At 36.8% G+C, this 15,747-nt stretch overlaps 1 protein-coding gene across 17 annotated transcripts in view; it reads left to right on the forward strand.

Annotated features, from left to right (window-relative positions):
- LOC114295560 (AUGMIN subunit 5) overlaps positions 1 to 15,747 on the forward strand; it is a 41,251-nt gene that overhangs the window by 7,204 nt on the left and 18,300 nt on the right. For 3 of the 17 annotated variants that reach the window (XM_082867434.1, XM_028239825.2, XM_082867435.1), the window contains exons 4-8: positions 3,524 to 3,700; positions 4,634 to 4,843; positions 8,522 to 8,707; positions 10,006 to 10,165; positions 10,724 to 10,919. In XM_082867434.1, coding sequence (XP_082723560.1) covers positions 3,524 to 3,700; positions 4,634 to 4,843; positions 8,522 to 8,707; positions 10,006 to 10,165; positions 10,724 to 10,919 — 929 coding nt within the window. Of the gene's footprint in view, positions 1 to 3,523; positions 3,701 to 4,633; positions 4,844 to 8,521; positions 8,708 to 9,993; positions 10,166 to 10,442; positions 10,566 to 10,723; positions 10,920 to 12,008; positions 12,260 to 13,191; positions 13,631 to 15,747 lie in introns of those variants that run through there. The other 14 variants (XM_028239824.2, XM_082867437.1, XR_014328321.1 and 11 more) reach the window with 13 other exon arrangements.

Genomic DNA, 15,747 nt, shown 5'->3' on the forward strand with positions numbered 1-15,747 from the left:
ATTTTTTGTTTTGTTAAAAGTCGAAAATCAGCCTGGCCCCTCGTGATTCATACAAGTGAATTTTAATTGTACGAATCATGATGACTAATTTTCTCTTTTTTTTTTTTTTTTTTTTTGGTTAACAATTATTTCATGTCTTTTATCTCTTTTGCAGGCAACACACAAGGCGTTAGAGTTTGTTTGCAGGTATCATTGCCCCTTCTAGCCTAATGGCAATGAGTGGTTTGAATCATTGGCAATGATTGTGTCCTTTCACCCCAATGGCTTGAATCCTTGGCAGTGATTGTGTCCTTTCACCCCAATGGGTTGAATCCTTGGCAGTGATTGTGTCCTTCACCCCAATGGGTTGAATCCTTGGCAGTGAATGTGTCCGTCACCCCAATGGCTTGAAACCTTGGCAGTGATTGTGTCTTTTCTATGAAGCACGGACACGGACACAGACACGGATACGGACACGGATACGGCAACTTTCAAAAAATGGGGACACGGACACGGCGGGGGACACGGCAAATTTTTTAATTCTTTTTTATAAATATTTTTATTTTAATATATCAATTATTTTATTTATTTTTTAAATAATGTGTGCTTATTAACTATTTTATTTTATTTTATTTTATATTATATATGTGTTTTTTTTTATTAATATATATAAATATATAAGATACAAAATATGTTTTTTTTTATTAATGCATATATATTGTAAGTATTATATCTTATATATATTATAAGGATTATATCTTATATATATATATTATAAGAATATCTGTTATATAAGGATTATATCTTATATATATATATATATTATAAGAATATCTGTTATAAGGATTATATCTTATATATATATATATATTATAAGAATATCTGTTATAAGGATTATATCTTATATATATATATATATATATATTATAAGAATATCTATTTATATATATATATATTATAAGAATATCTATTTATATATATATTATAAGAATATCTCATATATATAGATGTATAAGATATGACTGACGAAAAGGCGAGAGAGAGAAAAGGCGAGAGAGAGAGACAGAGAAGGCGAGAGACGCGATCTGGTCGAAGACGTGATCGAGTGAGAGACGTGACTGGATGGAGGTCATCTTCTGGTTCGAAGGTCATCGTCAACTGGTTCGAAGGTTCAACGCGATCTGGTTCGAAGGTTCGACGCGATCTGGTTCGATGGAGAGACGTGACTGGATCGAGTGAGAGACGCGATCTGGTTCGACTGGTTCGAAGGTCATCGTCTTCTCTTTCGTTCGAAGGACAAGCTGACCAGGTTTCCTTTCTCTTCTCCTTTACTCTTCTTCTTTTCCGTTTGTGTCCAGATTTAGACACGCGCGTCCAGATTTGGTGGACATGCGTGTCCCCATCGTGTCTCCGCCGTGTCCCCGGCAAAAAAGTAATTAAATTAAAAAGACACGCCAACTGGCGTGTCCCGTACGTATCCCTGGCGTGTCCCCGTGTCCCCGGCGTGTCCCCGTGTCCGACACCGCCACGGCATCAAATTTGACGTGTCCATGCTTCATAGTGTCTTTCACCCCAATGGCTTGAAACCTTGGTAGTGATTATGTCCTTCACCCCAATGGCTTGAATCCTTGGCAGTGATTGTGTCCGTCACCCCAATGGCTTGAATCCTTGGCGGTGTTTGTGTCCGTCGCCCCAACGGCTTGAATCCTTGGCAGTGATTGTGTCTTTCACCCCAATGGCTTGAAACCTTGGCAGTGATTGTGTCCTTCACTCCAACGGGTTGAATCCTTGGCAGTGATTGCGTCCGTCACCCCAACGGCTTGAATCCTTGGTAGTGATTGTGTCCGTCACCCCAACGGCTTGAATCCTTGGTAATGAATGTGTCCATCACCCCAACGGTTTGAATCCTTGGCAGTGGTTGCGTCCTTTACTCCAATGGGTTGAATCCTTGGTAGTGATTGTGTCAGTCACCCCAACGGCTTGAATTCTTGGTAGTGAATGTGTCTGTCACCCCAACGGCTTGAATCCTTGGCAGTGATTGTGTCCTTCACCCGAATGGGTTGAATCCTTGGCAGTGATTGTGTCCTTCACCCCAACGGCTTGAATCCTTGGCAGTGATTGTGTCCTTCACCCCAACGGCTTGAATCCTTGGCAGTGATTGTGTCCTTCACCCTAACGGCTTGAATCCTTGGCAGTGAATGTGTCCGTCACCCCAACGGCTTGAATCCTTGGCAGTGATTGCGTCCGTCACCCCAGCGGCTTGAATCCTTGGCAGTGATTGTGTCTGTCACCCCAACGGCTTGAATCCTTGGCAGTGAATGTGTCCGTCACCCCAATGGCTTGAGTGCTTGGCAGTGAATGTGTCCTTCACCCCAATGGCTTGAATCCATGGCAATGAATGTGTCCCACTGGGCGTGCCAGAATTTGTAGACACAAATTTTGAAACATGAAGTATTTCAACACATTTCAAAATTTTATGTTAAAAATGTCTACTGTTTAGTTTTTGGACTAAACAGTATTGATTATTTGAATAGCAGGTTCTTATTTCCGATCTGTATTTCAGATCGTTAATTACACATTTTAGACAAATGAAACCTCCGATTAATGAAGAACAAAATAAACAACAAAAGACAATTTAAGAAGAATAAATATTTTATTGAAATTGTTATAGGTTTTGAACCCTCGAATACAAAATACAATTCTTAGGTTTGGAACCCTTTATCTATTCATCGCCATTAGCATAGGCTCTTGAGTTTTCTAGGCTTCTCTTCTTCTTTCTTGTAACGATTTCTTTAGCTTTCAATTTCTTTCTCTCTCTCTCTGATCTTTTCACTTCTGATTTTTCTTCCCCCCGTCTTGTGTGATGGTCCTCATATTTATGGAGGGCCATCAGGTGATAGGAATGCTTCATCTTCAATTTGAATTTCAAATTGAATGATAGCGTCATTTGAATTTTGAATAATAGCGCTATCTGATTAATCGTATATCTGATTAACCGGATTGATCTTTGAGGTTTCATCTTGTGTGGTGTCCTTGCTGTAGGTTCTACAGGTGTCATCTTTCGTAGGCTCCACATGTCCTTTGATCATCTTGAATAACGTCGTTGAGATACCATGTCATTTTATCTATGTACTTCAGCGGATCATGTTGATCTTTTTTCAAGAAGTGATTACCTACAACCTTCCTAGGGGTTTCATCTTGTGTGGTGTCCTTGCTGTAGGCTCTATAGGTGTCATCTTTCGTAGGCTCCACATGTCCTTTGAGCATCTTGAATAATGTCGTTGAGATACCATGTCGTTTTATTTATGTACTTCAGCAGATCATGCTGATCTTTTTTCAAGAAGTGATTACCTACGACCTTCCTATCATAGGCTCTATACGTGTCATAAATTTAGTTGAAATTTATGTGCCAACAGTGGCACTTTCTACATCTTGTGCTTGTTAATTTTTTACTTGGTTTTTATACTTGTTTATTTGTTCTATAGATATCTTCTTTATTGAAAAAAGTAGTTACATGTATGTTACATTTTTTTTTTCTTCACAGAAAGCACATGTTCAGCAATTTGTGGCTACTGAAGATGCACTCAACAAAGCTGCAGAAGCTAGGAATATGTGTCAAAAACTTCTGCAACGTCTGCATAGAGGTGGTGATGCTATATTTTCACAATCACTTCTTGTTGGAAGCACATCACAAAATGTGGGCAGTCTCAGACAATTTGAGGTAATACTATGTTGATAACTTGATTAAGGGATACAAGGGCTCTACTAAGTTGGATGAACTCAGAAAAGTTGATTCCACAATTGTAAATTCTATATATAAAAAATAAAAAATAAAAAAAACCCAATAAATTCTCGAGATTTTTTATTTATCAAAAAAAAAAAAAAAATCTGTGAGATTTTTTCTGTTATTTGAGGTAGGTTGTTTAAATTGAATCATCTAAATCATTACACTATACTATAATAGCATTTGATAATCTTGTCTTATAAGATGGGGGATCCTAGATGTGTACGATATTCACATTTCACATGGTGGGGTGTGGATGGGGTGGTGGGAAAAATATTACAAACTGAACTTTTCATTAGTTTGTTGTTACAACTAAAACGATGTGTTAACTGTCATCTAACTGGCGTAAAGCTGAACGGAGTTGAAACAAGCATTATGTTTTTGATATGACTGCCTGTGGTATCTTATTCTGAGAAAAAGAAAGAAGAAATAAAAATGAAAATTTTAATATGGTTGCTTTTGATTTAATGAATAATATGGTCTTGGTCTTGGTCTTTGTCAAATAGTTGAATTGGTGCTGAATTTTGTCTATAATGTCTCTCAATAATAGTTGAAAATAGATCAATCTTCATCCAATTCTGTCCCTGAACATTAAAGAGTCCCAGGGTGCAACAAGGGCATCCTATGTCGAGGTTTCCTGTCCTGCCATTGCTACCTAAGGCCTAGGCATTCTAAAATGGCAATAACTTCAGTTACCAGAGAATTTTTTTTTATTTTTTTAAATATGAACCTATTGACTGGCTTGGAAAAGTCTACTGCATCAGTTATTTCAATCTCCAATTTCATCCTTTCAAGCTTAATCTACAATTTGAATTGGAAGTTGACTAGCAAGAGCTTATGTCTTAGCAGTTCCTTTTTATCTTTGTTTAGTTGGAGGTTTGGGCCAAGGAAAGAGAAGCTGCTGGATTGAGGGCTAGCTTGAATACATTGATGTTTGAAGTACCACGCTTGAATAAATTATGTGCAGAGAGGAAGGAAGCTGAAGATTCTTTGAGAAAGAAGTGGAAAAAGATTGAAGAATTTGATGGCCGCAGATCTGAACTTGAATCCATAAATAATGCTCTACTTAAGGCTAACATGGTAAGATAGCTCTGCTTTAAGGATTTCTTCTTGAACTGTAAACCAGGAATGGGTATGCATTGTACAATCATGGTCTTGACTAACGAATGATATCACTGTTGCAGTAGCTGATATTATCATCAGTTGGTCATATCCTTCCAACTCAAGCCATGCAGATTTCTATCTTACTGATGGGAGAATCACCCAACCAGTAACCGTATTTTTCATCAAATTGAAATCCGGCAACTACTGAAAAAAATTGTGATTGCTATCTAGAAAATGCATAAATTATGTTTTAACTGACTGTGATAAACTGATTCTGATTTTTCCAAGTTTGTTTAGTAGGATCAATTGATAGAGGCTCAAAATTTATTTGCTATTTTAGACTTTGTTGATGTTTTAGTTGGTTAGGTCCCGCTTTAAGGGGTTGGTCCTGCATTCTTTTGGCATCTCCTTGATGCTTTCTTAATAAATCTTTATTTATCAAAAAAATCCCACTAGGCTTCGGTTGCAAGTGGGGGATGTGGCGTTAGAATCACAGAACACTTTTGTGGGTGGCCGCCAGATTCTGGATGTAGTGTTAGTAGCTAATGAGTGTGTTGATTCTCGTTTGCGAGCAGGGTAGTCAGGTGTGATTTGTAAGTTGGATATTGAGAAGGCCTATGATATTGTCAATTGGGATTTTTTTATGTCTGTCATGGAGCGGATGGGTTTTGGGGAAAAATGGCAGCGGTGGATTTGGTTTTGCATCTCGACGGTCCAAATGTCTGTTTTGGTGAATGGGACGCCGGCGTGTTACTTCCAGACGTTTCGGGGTTTGCGGTAGGGGGATCCATTGTCCCCTTTGTTGTTTATTCTTGTTATGTAGGCACTGAGTCGGTTGTTGTCTCGGGCAGTGTGGGGTGGTTTGTTGGCAGGTTTTTCAGTGGGAGATAGTGTTTGTGTTTCTCATCTTTTGTATGTTAATGATGCTTTGATTTTCTGTGGGGCTGATTCCGAGCAATTAGGGCATTTGCGCTGTATTTTGTTATGTTTTGAGGCGGTCTTGGGTCTGAAGGTGAACTTGGCCAAGTCGGAATTAATTCTGGTAGGGGAGGTCTGCCATCTTTCGATTTTGGCAGCCATTTTGGGTTGTAAGGTGTCTCATTTGCTAGTGTCTTATTTGGGTTTGCCTTTGGGGGCTCCTTATAAGGCGATAGGGGTGTGAGATGGTGTGTTATAGAGGATGCAGTGTCGATTGGCAGGGTGGAAGAGACAATACTTGTCTAAGGGTGGTAGGCTAACTTTAGTGAAGAGCGTATTGAGTAGTATTCCGACTTATTTTATGTCGGTCCATGTCATTCTTGTGTTAGTGGCTTGCCGTTTGGAGAAGTTGCAGTGAGATTTTTTGTGGGGAAGTGATGGTGGGGAGTTTCGGTATCATCTCGTTAGTTGGGAGCAAATTTGTTGTCCTAAGGAGGATGGGGGGTTGGGGGTAAGGAGGGTGTGTAAGTTTTATTTGGCTTTGTTGGAGAAGTGGTTGTGGAGATTTTACAATGAACGAGATCAGTTATGGTGGAGGGTTGTGGCATCTAAGTATAGGTTAGGGAGGGTGAATGGTGTACCAGAGAGGTGGGGGGTTCTCATGGGTGCAGGTTGTGGAAAGGAATTTGGTTGGGTAAGGTTGGGTTTTGGGATCAAACCCAGTATCGAGTGGGTAATGAAATGCGTATGCGGTTTTGGAAAGATCGAAGGTGTGGGGAGATTATTTTATAGGAGTGGTTCCCTATGATCTTTCAGTTGACGGTGGATCTTGATGTGATAGTGGCTTCATATTTGGGTGGAGGAGGTGAGGGGTTGGTTTGGGATATAGTGCTTCTTCGGTAGACTCAGGATTAGGAGTTTGGGTAGTTGGTTGATTTGTTGGCCTTTTTGTGCGAGGTCAAGGTCGCTCAAGAGGGGGAAGATGTTTTGGTTTGGGAGGCTCCACGTGCGAAAGGTGTTTTTTTCGTCTCGTCATTTTGTGGTACTTTGTGTGTCGGTGGTGGGAGGTCTTTCCCTTTGCGTCATGTGTGGGTTTCTGATGTTCTGTCGAAGGTGGCTTTCTTTGTGTGGACAACAGCATTTGGTAGAATTTTGACTATTGATAATTTGATCCGTTGGTGCTGTATGTGTTGTGCGGATGCGGAGACAGTGGATCATTTGCTTATTCACTGTCCGGTTGCTTCTCGTTTGTGGGTGCTGGTTTTTTCTGTGTTTGGAGTGGTGTGGGCTCAACTAAAGCAGGTTATGGATGTGCTTCGTTTTTTTTTTTTTTTTTTTTTTTGGGGGGGGGGGGGGGAAGCTCCCTGGGCATTAGGTTGGAGCGGAATTGTCAGGTTTTTCAGGGGTGTGCTTAGTCGATTGTTCAATTAAAGTCTCGGTTTTGTGGTGTTTTGTATAGTTGGGTGTCGGGAAGAGTAGATCCTAATTTATTTGTTGTTTTAGACTTTGTTAATGTTTTAGTTGGTTAGGTCCCACTTTGAGAGGTTGGTCTTGTATTCTTTTGGCATCTCCTTGATGCTTTCTTAATAATTCTTTATTTATCACCAAAAAAAAAGAAGCTTGCTGTTATTACCAGCTGTCTAGCACTGGCTTGTGATGTTTGAAATGCTTGACAAATTACTTACAAGCCAAATTATTTACTTTTGTATAAATAAAAAACAAGATTTTTTTGTGAAGGATTTGGAGGCTAGTTATCTTACGTGGAATATGTATCTCTTCATGTTGTAACACATTATGCATTATTCATGTTTGATAGGTTATTTATGTAGGATGATTGGTGCATCTGTTACTTTTTGGGATCATTTCTTTTACACCTCATCAGTGAAATGTTATATTAGTCCCTTGGGGATCTTGAAAGCTCAAGGTTAACTTCTTATCATGAATGCTCAATATTATATCTTATTTTTTTGTTTTTCTACTCTTCTTGTTCCTCATCCTCCATCTTTTGATGGCAATTTTGTAAATTAGACTAGCATTCTTATCTTACCTGGTTTCCTTGAACAAATTTTCTAGTTATACCCTGATATTGCAAATTCATTCCATGATCTTTCTAATATGGACCCAACATCCTTTGATGTTTGCTGTATTTTATACACTTTGTTTCTCTGCTATTTGTATTCTATTGTGTTTAAATTGGTTCATCGCTATTTTAAACTGTGATAGTGTTCTTTAATGTCTGGGGAAACTGCTGAATTCCCACCAACCTATAGTCTTAAGTAGAATTTTTTTTTTTTTTTTTTTTTTCGTATGGTTAGTTAATCAAGGGACAATAGTTACTTGCACCAGAGGAACCTGATTTGTGTGGTTTCATCAACTAGAAGAAATTGTAAAAGATCCATTGACACTACGGCTTTCTCTCTTTCATCAAAACTGATCTTTGTTTTGTCTGTCTATATGTTTCTACGGCATCATTGCAATACCTTCGTTTACATTCTTGATTCCTAGTTCACAAATGAAAGAGACGAAGAGAACAGAATAGGAGTATTGTCTATCAACTCACCATCATGGGAGCATCGTGTAGTTTGTTGTGCATCTGTAGTTAGCACAATTTTTATCAATATGAATGTCATGTTAACATCTTTTTTTGGGTGTGTTGATGTTTATTTTTCTTTGTTTTTACATGTACTGTTATAAGCAACATTCAGTGTTCTTATTTTCGTTTTTTTCACCTTGTAGGATGCTGCTGTGTTCTGGAGCCAACAGCCATTAGCTGCAAGGGCGTATGCATCAAGCACCATTATCCCAGCATGCACAGTTGTTGTGGAGTTATCAAATGGTGCAAAAGATTTTATTGATAAAGAAGTGTCGTCCTTTTATCGGAGTCCTGATAATAGTCTCTACATGCTTCCATCAACCCCACAGGTTGGTAAAACCAAATAGTTCAATTTTATACATGATTTTATATCATAGTTGTCAAGCGCTGCAAGTTACAATTGTAATTTGCTAAAGATTCCATTTTGATTCTTTTGGTGATGAGGAAATATAAGTATTTGTTTGCTGGTAATGATTGAAATTTCACTATGTATTTCTATTTATTGGTGCAGGTTTCTGGATCCGGTTATGATTGTATTTAGTTGATCAACAAATCTAAGTACCCATCTCAGACTTTTGGAGAAATGATTCTTGTTGTTTTTTGGCTAGAAAAATACGGGCTCCGTTTGGTGGAGCTTTCAAAATATAATTTCACACTCACTTTTGAGTGTGGTGTTTGTTTAGCGTTTTTAAAAATTAATTTCACACTCACTTTTGAAAACTCTTTCCAAGGTGAGAAAATTTGGACTAACCGATTGTCCCACCGGTTGACTGGAACAGTGTTCAGTTTTTTTTTTTTTTTTTTTAACTCCTGTTATTTTTATATTATAAAAAAAATATTTACGAATTTTTTTTAAAGTTTTTTATGAGCTTTGAATAGAATTTTGGATTGTGTATTTGGTTATGAGTTGTAAGTTTTTATATCAAATATCATATGTCACATCACTCAATTCAAACTTAATTTAAAACTCTTTTCAAAACTCATAACAAAACAAATTTTTCACACTCAAATCATAATTCCAAAACTCACAAACTCAAAGTACAACTCTATTCTTAAATCATAATTCTAAAACTCTACCAAACACTACCACGATGTTTACCATGATTTGTTATTAGATCTGAGTCTGACTTACACAACTGATGTATTTTTTTGATACAGTATAATGTTCTAGTTTTCAGGTCTGGTAACGAAAGATTGGATATGTAAAATCAGAAATATGTTTAAATATTGTTGAAGAATTAGTAAGTCATATAATTAGATAAAAAAGAAGAAAAAGAAGATCATACTATCAATTGCTTCATATATCTGAAGTCAAGCACATAATTGTAAAAATACCTGGTCAACTCCTATTAACCAGGAAAAAGACATTTAGAGGAGGTGCACAGGTCATTGAGGCACAGATGGACACATGCCTGGTGCTATGAATCTTCTGTTAAAATATTATTGTTGGCAAACTAACTTTAAATGCCAGTACTGCATAATTTCAATTCATGCTGTTGATCACTAATTCATACTTAAGTCATTATGCATTGGACCAAATAATGATTTTGTGTCCACTTAATAATACACTTTTGTAGTTCATACTTTAGTACTTTACTGTGCTTAATCCCCTTAGGTTTTCAATCAGGCGCTATTGGAATCTATGGGTGCTAATAGATCTTCGGGACCTGAAGCAGTTGCTGCCGCTGAAAAGAATGCTGTTCTATTGACTGCAAGAGCTGGTGCTAGAGATCCGTCTTCAATTCCTTCCATTTGCCGTATTTCTGCTGCCTTTCAATATCCTGCTGGTCAGTTTTTGTTCATTTTGACCGAAATCTTCATTTTAACTGAACAATGTGGGGGTACTATCCTAAAAAGTCAGAATCTCAGTTTCAGTATATTTTTTGCCCTTGTTTAAAATGTCTTTTGCCAAAATGGGTGAGCTGACTTGATAGTTTGATTCTGATCCACCACTTATTAGCTGATCTGTTGACAATAGTAGGAGATAGAATAACTTTAGTATTAGTGTAATTGGGAGTTGGCCCACTTTGTTGGTAAAATTGGTTTTCCTTGATGTCTTTTCAGGTATCTTTCTGTCCTTTCCCATTTTAGCGAACCGTTATGTCTTGGCCATTAGGCTTTAAGGCATAGAAAGGAAACATAGAGTACATTTAGATTTCTCTGAAATTCTGTAAGCAAAATGAAAAGGTTTGTATGGAATTGAGAATGTTTACAGCCTCTTGAATTTAGGAGTGACTCTTATCATTTGCTCAAGAAAATTTGGAAGTTTTTGAATGCCAACTTGCTTGCAGTATTTCCCTTATTTTTCGTCTAGACATTGTCTTAATTAAATCATTTCTTATCAGGTTTGGAAAGTTCAGATGCTGGTTTAGCATCAGTATTAGAGTCCCTAGAATTTTGTTTGAAGCATCGTGGTTCTGAGGCTTGTGTGTTGGAGGACTTGGCAAAGGCCATCAATTTGGTCCATATACGGCAGGATCTTGTTGAAAGTGGTCATGCATTGTTAAATCATGCTTACCATGCACAACAAGAATATGAAAGGTAGTGCTGACCTGTACCTTTTACCTTGTATGTTGTTGGAAAATATATAATCTAAAAGATCATTGCCTAATGTGTGAGGCCCCTGAAAATTTTATTTTCTTAAAAGTCTCTTACTTTTGGAATATTGTAATGAAAATCCTTGATTTCCTAAATAATTTCAACTTTAACCCTAGAAGCGAAAACTCGCAAACCCAAATCGATTTCGGTAACTTAAAAATAATTTCTAATACCCTAGTACTAAATAAATGACTCCCAAATATGGATTTACCACCTGAAACTCTAGATTTTTCCGATTTTTATCATGTTCGTCGATTGATAGTCTTTTTATTCGAAACAAGAAATCTAAACCGGATAAGATTCTCTAACCCTAATTTAATTTAATTCTACACTTAACTAAATGTTCCAATTTAATTTATCAAAAATAAATAAATGTTCCAATTTATAAATTAAAACCAAAGTCCTCACATTTTTATTAGCCCCAAGTTAGTACTATTATATGTAAATATATACATGTTGTACCTTTAAACTTATTTAAATCTTTTGTACACAAAAATATCTACAAATAGTATACAAATTGTATACAAAATAAAAATAAAAATCCCCTCAAATCCACCCCACATGGGCCGGCCACCCCCTTGAAGATATATATATGTACTTTGGAGACAAATTGCTTGATTTTAGGCAGAATATTTGACCAATATGCTTTTCTTTTTTTAAAAATCAATATAGTTCTTCACGTTGCTTATGAGATCTTGCGTCCATGCCTCTTAAAATCTGTCAAAAGGATAGCCTTGCTACCTAAGAAAGCTGGACTTAGAAGGTAAGCTAGTTTGACTCATCCGACGATCTGGGATCCTACTTGGTCATTGACCATATGACTCATTAGTGACTCTCTCTTGACTACAACCCTTAGTGTAGATTTTGGGGCATCACAATTTGGTATCAGAGCCTAGGTTCAACCCTTAGCTCACGCAACCTGATATGCAATTCTAGAATTCCTTACCTTTGTACACTAGTGAATTTTTACTATCACACTATTATATCTATTTAAAAGAGTCTAATAATTTAAAACTTTTCCCTCCACCATAGGATGTCATCGGAAAGCCATCAAACGACCGGCATTAGCTTCGACACATGAGAAGCCTTTCGCATGGAAGGTAGGAAGGCCTGTACGTCAATCCCTACTAGCCGTCGACAATGTGAATTTGCCGCTGAAGAGATGATCATTAGGGAGATACGAAAAATGGAGATGGACTACTCTTACTATATGAAGGAGCAAAAGAGATCTGTTGTTCGATGCCGTCTGCAGTAGCTGAGTCGCGCAGCAAAGAGCGCAATCCGTAAGCAGGATAATTGGAAGATGGATACCTTGAAAAATCCAACACATATGATTATTGTTAATATATTAAACTTTAATATAAAATAAAAAGGAAAAAAAGAAGATATTTAAAAAAAAAAAAAACAAGACATTTAAAAATCGCAATTCACATATATAGATAATTGTAAATATATTAAGCAAAAGGGGGTTTCTAAACCCCAAGCATTGTGGGACCTCCAATCTCTCAATCTTAATTTTCTAAATATTTGATTTAAAACAAAAAAAAAAAATCCTCAGCATTTATTGATTTGGTCAAAATCTCCTGATCAGCATTTATTAACTTTTTCCAATCCATATGTCTGAATTTATTGATTTGGTCAAAATGCCTAATTAGCATTTAAAATCTCCTCATACAAATAATTATAGATACAGCTCGTGCATAAGCCCTGTGAGAGCTCCAATCTCTCAATCTTAATTTTCTAAATTTTTGATTAAAAAAAAAATCTCAGCATTTATTGATTTAGTCAAAATCTTCTGATCAGCATTTATTAACTTTTTTCAATCCACATGCTTGCATTTATTGATTTGGTCAAAATCTTTGATTAGCATTTAAAATCCTCTCATACAAATAATTATAGATACAGCCTGTGCATAGTTACTATAGTAGCCTTTTTAATTTCTCCTGTACACTATGGTTAGTGATAAGATTGTTAAATTATTTTATATATTAAAAAAAAATTAAAACAAATATAAATATTTATAATTATCCCGTGCATCGCACGGGTGATAGGCTAGTATATTATATAAGCAAAAGCGAGTTTTTGTGAGGAGTTTTGTGAGAACTCCAAAATTTTATAATAAATTTGTAATTTTATCAAATTAAAAAATAAATTTAAATAATGTTGGGATTACAATTATATTCTAATCCTAACATTATTTACACCGTGCCTTCAGGCACGGGCATACGCTGAGTCTTGGCAGATGAAGCACCACACCGACATCCGATGCAAATTGAGAGAGGCAAATCTCATTACCATGAGCCAATAGAGGTGGAGCAACAATCGGTGCAGCCAGGAACAACCCGAGCATTTCCAATCGAAGTTTCATCTGAACATGTTCTCCCTTCACCGATGTATACACCCCGCTCTCCTGGCCAAGCAACCGACTCGGCAGATGAGGATCCTGAAGAAGATTTTGACTGGTGTAGGGATAGGAGTTAATCTAAGGGTAGTAATCTAGGCTTTTGTAAGATCCACTTATAGTAGGGACCCTTAAAGATATATGTAGTGACTTTGTGACTATGATGTGTGTAGTACCTTCTGAATGAAACTCTGATCTGGAAATCTTTTGTACTAATGCCTATTATAAATATATGAAGTGATGATTTGATCTATATCTGTTGATTGTTACTTACTTTAATATTTCGCCACACCCTAAGAAAACTAAGGGGTTGTTTGGGGTGTCCTAAATAAGTGTACTTTTTGTCTTTTTAGACTAAAAAATTGAGGAAGAAAATATAGATGTTTGGGTTAACTTTTTGACTTTTTATGGAAAAATGTGTAATAAAAAATTGTAAAAATTAGTTTGTAGGAGAAAATTAGGATTGAGAGTTGTGCAGCCGTAATTGTTGACTTTTGGTGAATAGTGTTGACTTTTTAACTTTTTGAGTGACTTTTTGACTTTTTGGCTTTTCTTGGACATGCCAAACTTGGCCTAAACCTTAATTTCAAGTCTAGTAGAAAGATTACCTCCAGTTAGAAATCTAGAAACCAACTTATCCCGTACCATAAACAAAATGGTGGATACGCGAGTTAATGACTACTTAGAGACTAGCAACAATGCCCGAAACCGTTCCAGAAATCAACTAAAAGAGAAAGTTAGAGAAAATGCCTCTTGAGAGTTATAAGAGAAAGTTAGAGGAAAAAAGAGAAACAGGAAAAAAATCAAAGCGAATTGAAATTCTTCCATTTTGACTTGAGAATTGAACTGTGACGCCCCAAAATCTACAGTAAGGGTTGTAGTCAAGGGAAAGTCACTAATGAGTCATATGGTCAATGATCAAGTTAGATTTCAGATTGCTGGAGGAGTCAAATTAGCCTCCCTTCTAAGTCCAGCTTTCTTAGGTAGCAAGACTATTCATTTGACAAATTTTAAGAGGCATTGACACAAAGTCTCATAAGTAACGTAGGGAACTATATTGGTTTTTTAAAAAAAACAAGCATATAATAATAAGAGAATAGATACAAAATATCCTTAATTACAAAAGATAGTTCCATTGAACGTCTCGGTCTCAAATTAAGGTCCTTCTGTGTAAATAGATACTTTATACTCTTGTGATCTGTGAAAATCTCAAATTTTTCCCCATATAGGTAATGTCGCCATTGCTTTAGAGCAAAAACTATGGCTGACAATTCCAAGTCATGCGTTGGATAGTTTCGCTCATGTGGTTTCAACTACCTGGAACCATACGCGACTACCTTTTTATTTTGCATGAGCACACAACCTAACCCTTCCTTAGATGCATCGCAATACACACTGTACCCCACTTCTCATTCCGGGATTATCAAAGTTGGCGCACTAGTTAATCTTGTCTTTAGCTCTTGGAAGGATTTTTCGCAAGCGTCGTCCCATTCATATTTTCCTCTTTTTTGCATCAAACGAGTTATTGGTCTGGTCTGGCTAGTTTGGAGAAATCTTGAATGAACCTTCAGTAATAACCAGCCAATCCCAAGAAATTGCGAATTACTGACAGTTTTCGGTTGTCTTCATTCTAAGACTGCTTCTACCTTGGTTGGATCCACCGCAATCCCATTCTCTGACACTACATGTCCTAAGAATTTCACTTATTTTAATCAGAACTCACATTTACTTGCATTGGCATACAACTGATTGTCTCTAAGAACTTAAAGAACAATCCTTAAATGTTGCTCATGCTTTTCTTCAGACCTTGAATATACCAAAATATCATCAATGAACACCACTACAAACTAGTCAAGATATGGTGTGAAGAGTTTGTTCTTTAGGCTCATAAATACTGCCTGTGCGTTGGTTAGTTCGAAGGGCATTACTACAAACTCGTAGTGACCATATCTGGTTTGAAAGGCAATCTTTGGTATGTCCTCATCCTTGACTCGTAGTTGATGGTAACCCGACCTGAGATCGATCTTTGAATATTACTTTAAGGGCATGTTTGATTGGGTGGATTAGAACATGGGATTGGGATTATTAATCCGTGGGCCCAATTATCCTATGTTTATTAGTCCAATGGATAATTAATCCAACAAATTTGTAGCATTAATAGTAATGGGGTAAGGGTGAGATTATTAATCCAATTGGATAGTGAATACCACACTAATTTAATAGGATTATTAATACTTCACTATTAATCTTGTGAATCAAACATGACCTAAGCCTCTAAGTTGATCAAACAGATCATTAATCCTTGAGAGCAGGTACTGGTTCTTGATCGTGACTCGGTTGAGTTGACGGTAATCGATGCATAGTCTCAAC

Source organism: Camellia sinensis, chromosome 4, assembly GCF_055761805.1.
Source record: "Camellia sinensis isolate YWXY chromosome 4, ASM5576180v1, whole genome shotgun sequence".
Classification (NCBI taxonomy): Eukaryota; Viridiplantae; Streptophyta; class Magnoliopsida; order Ericales; family Theaceae; genus Camellia; species Camellia sinensis.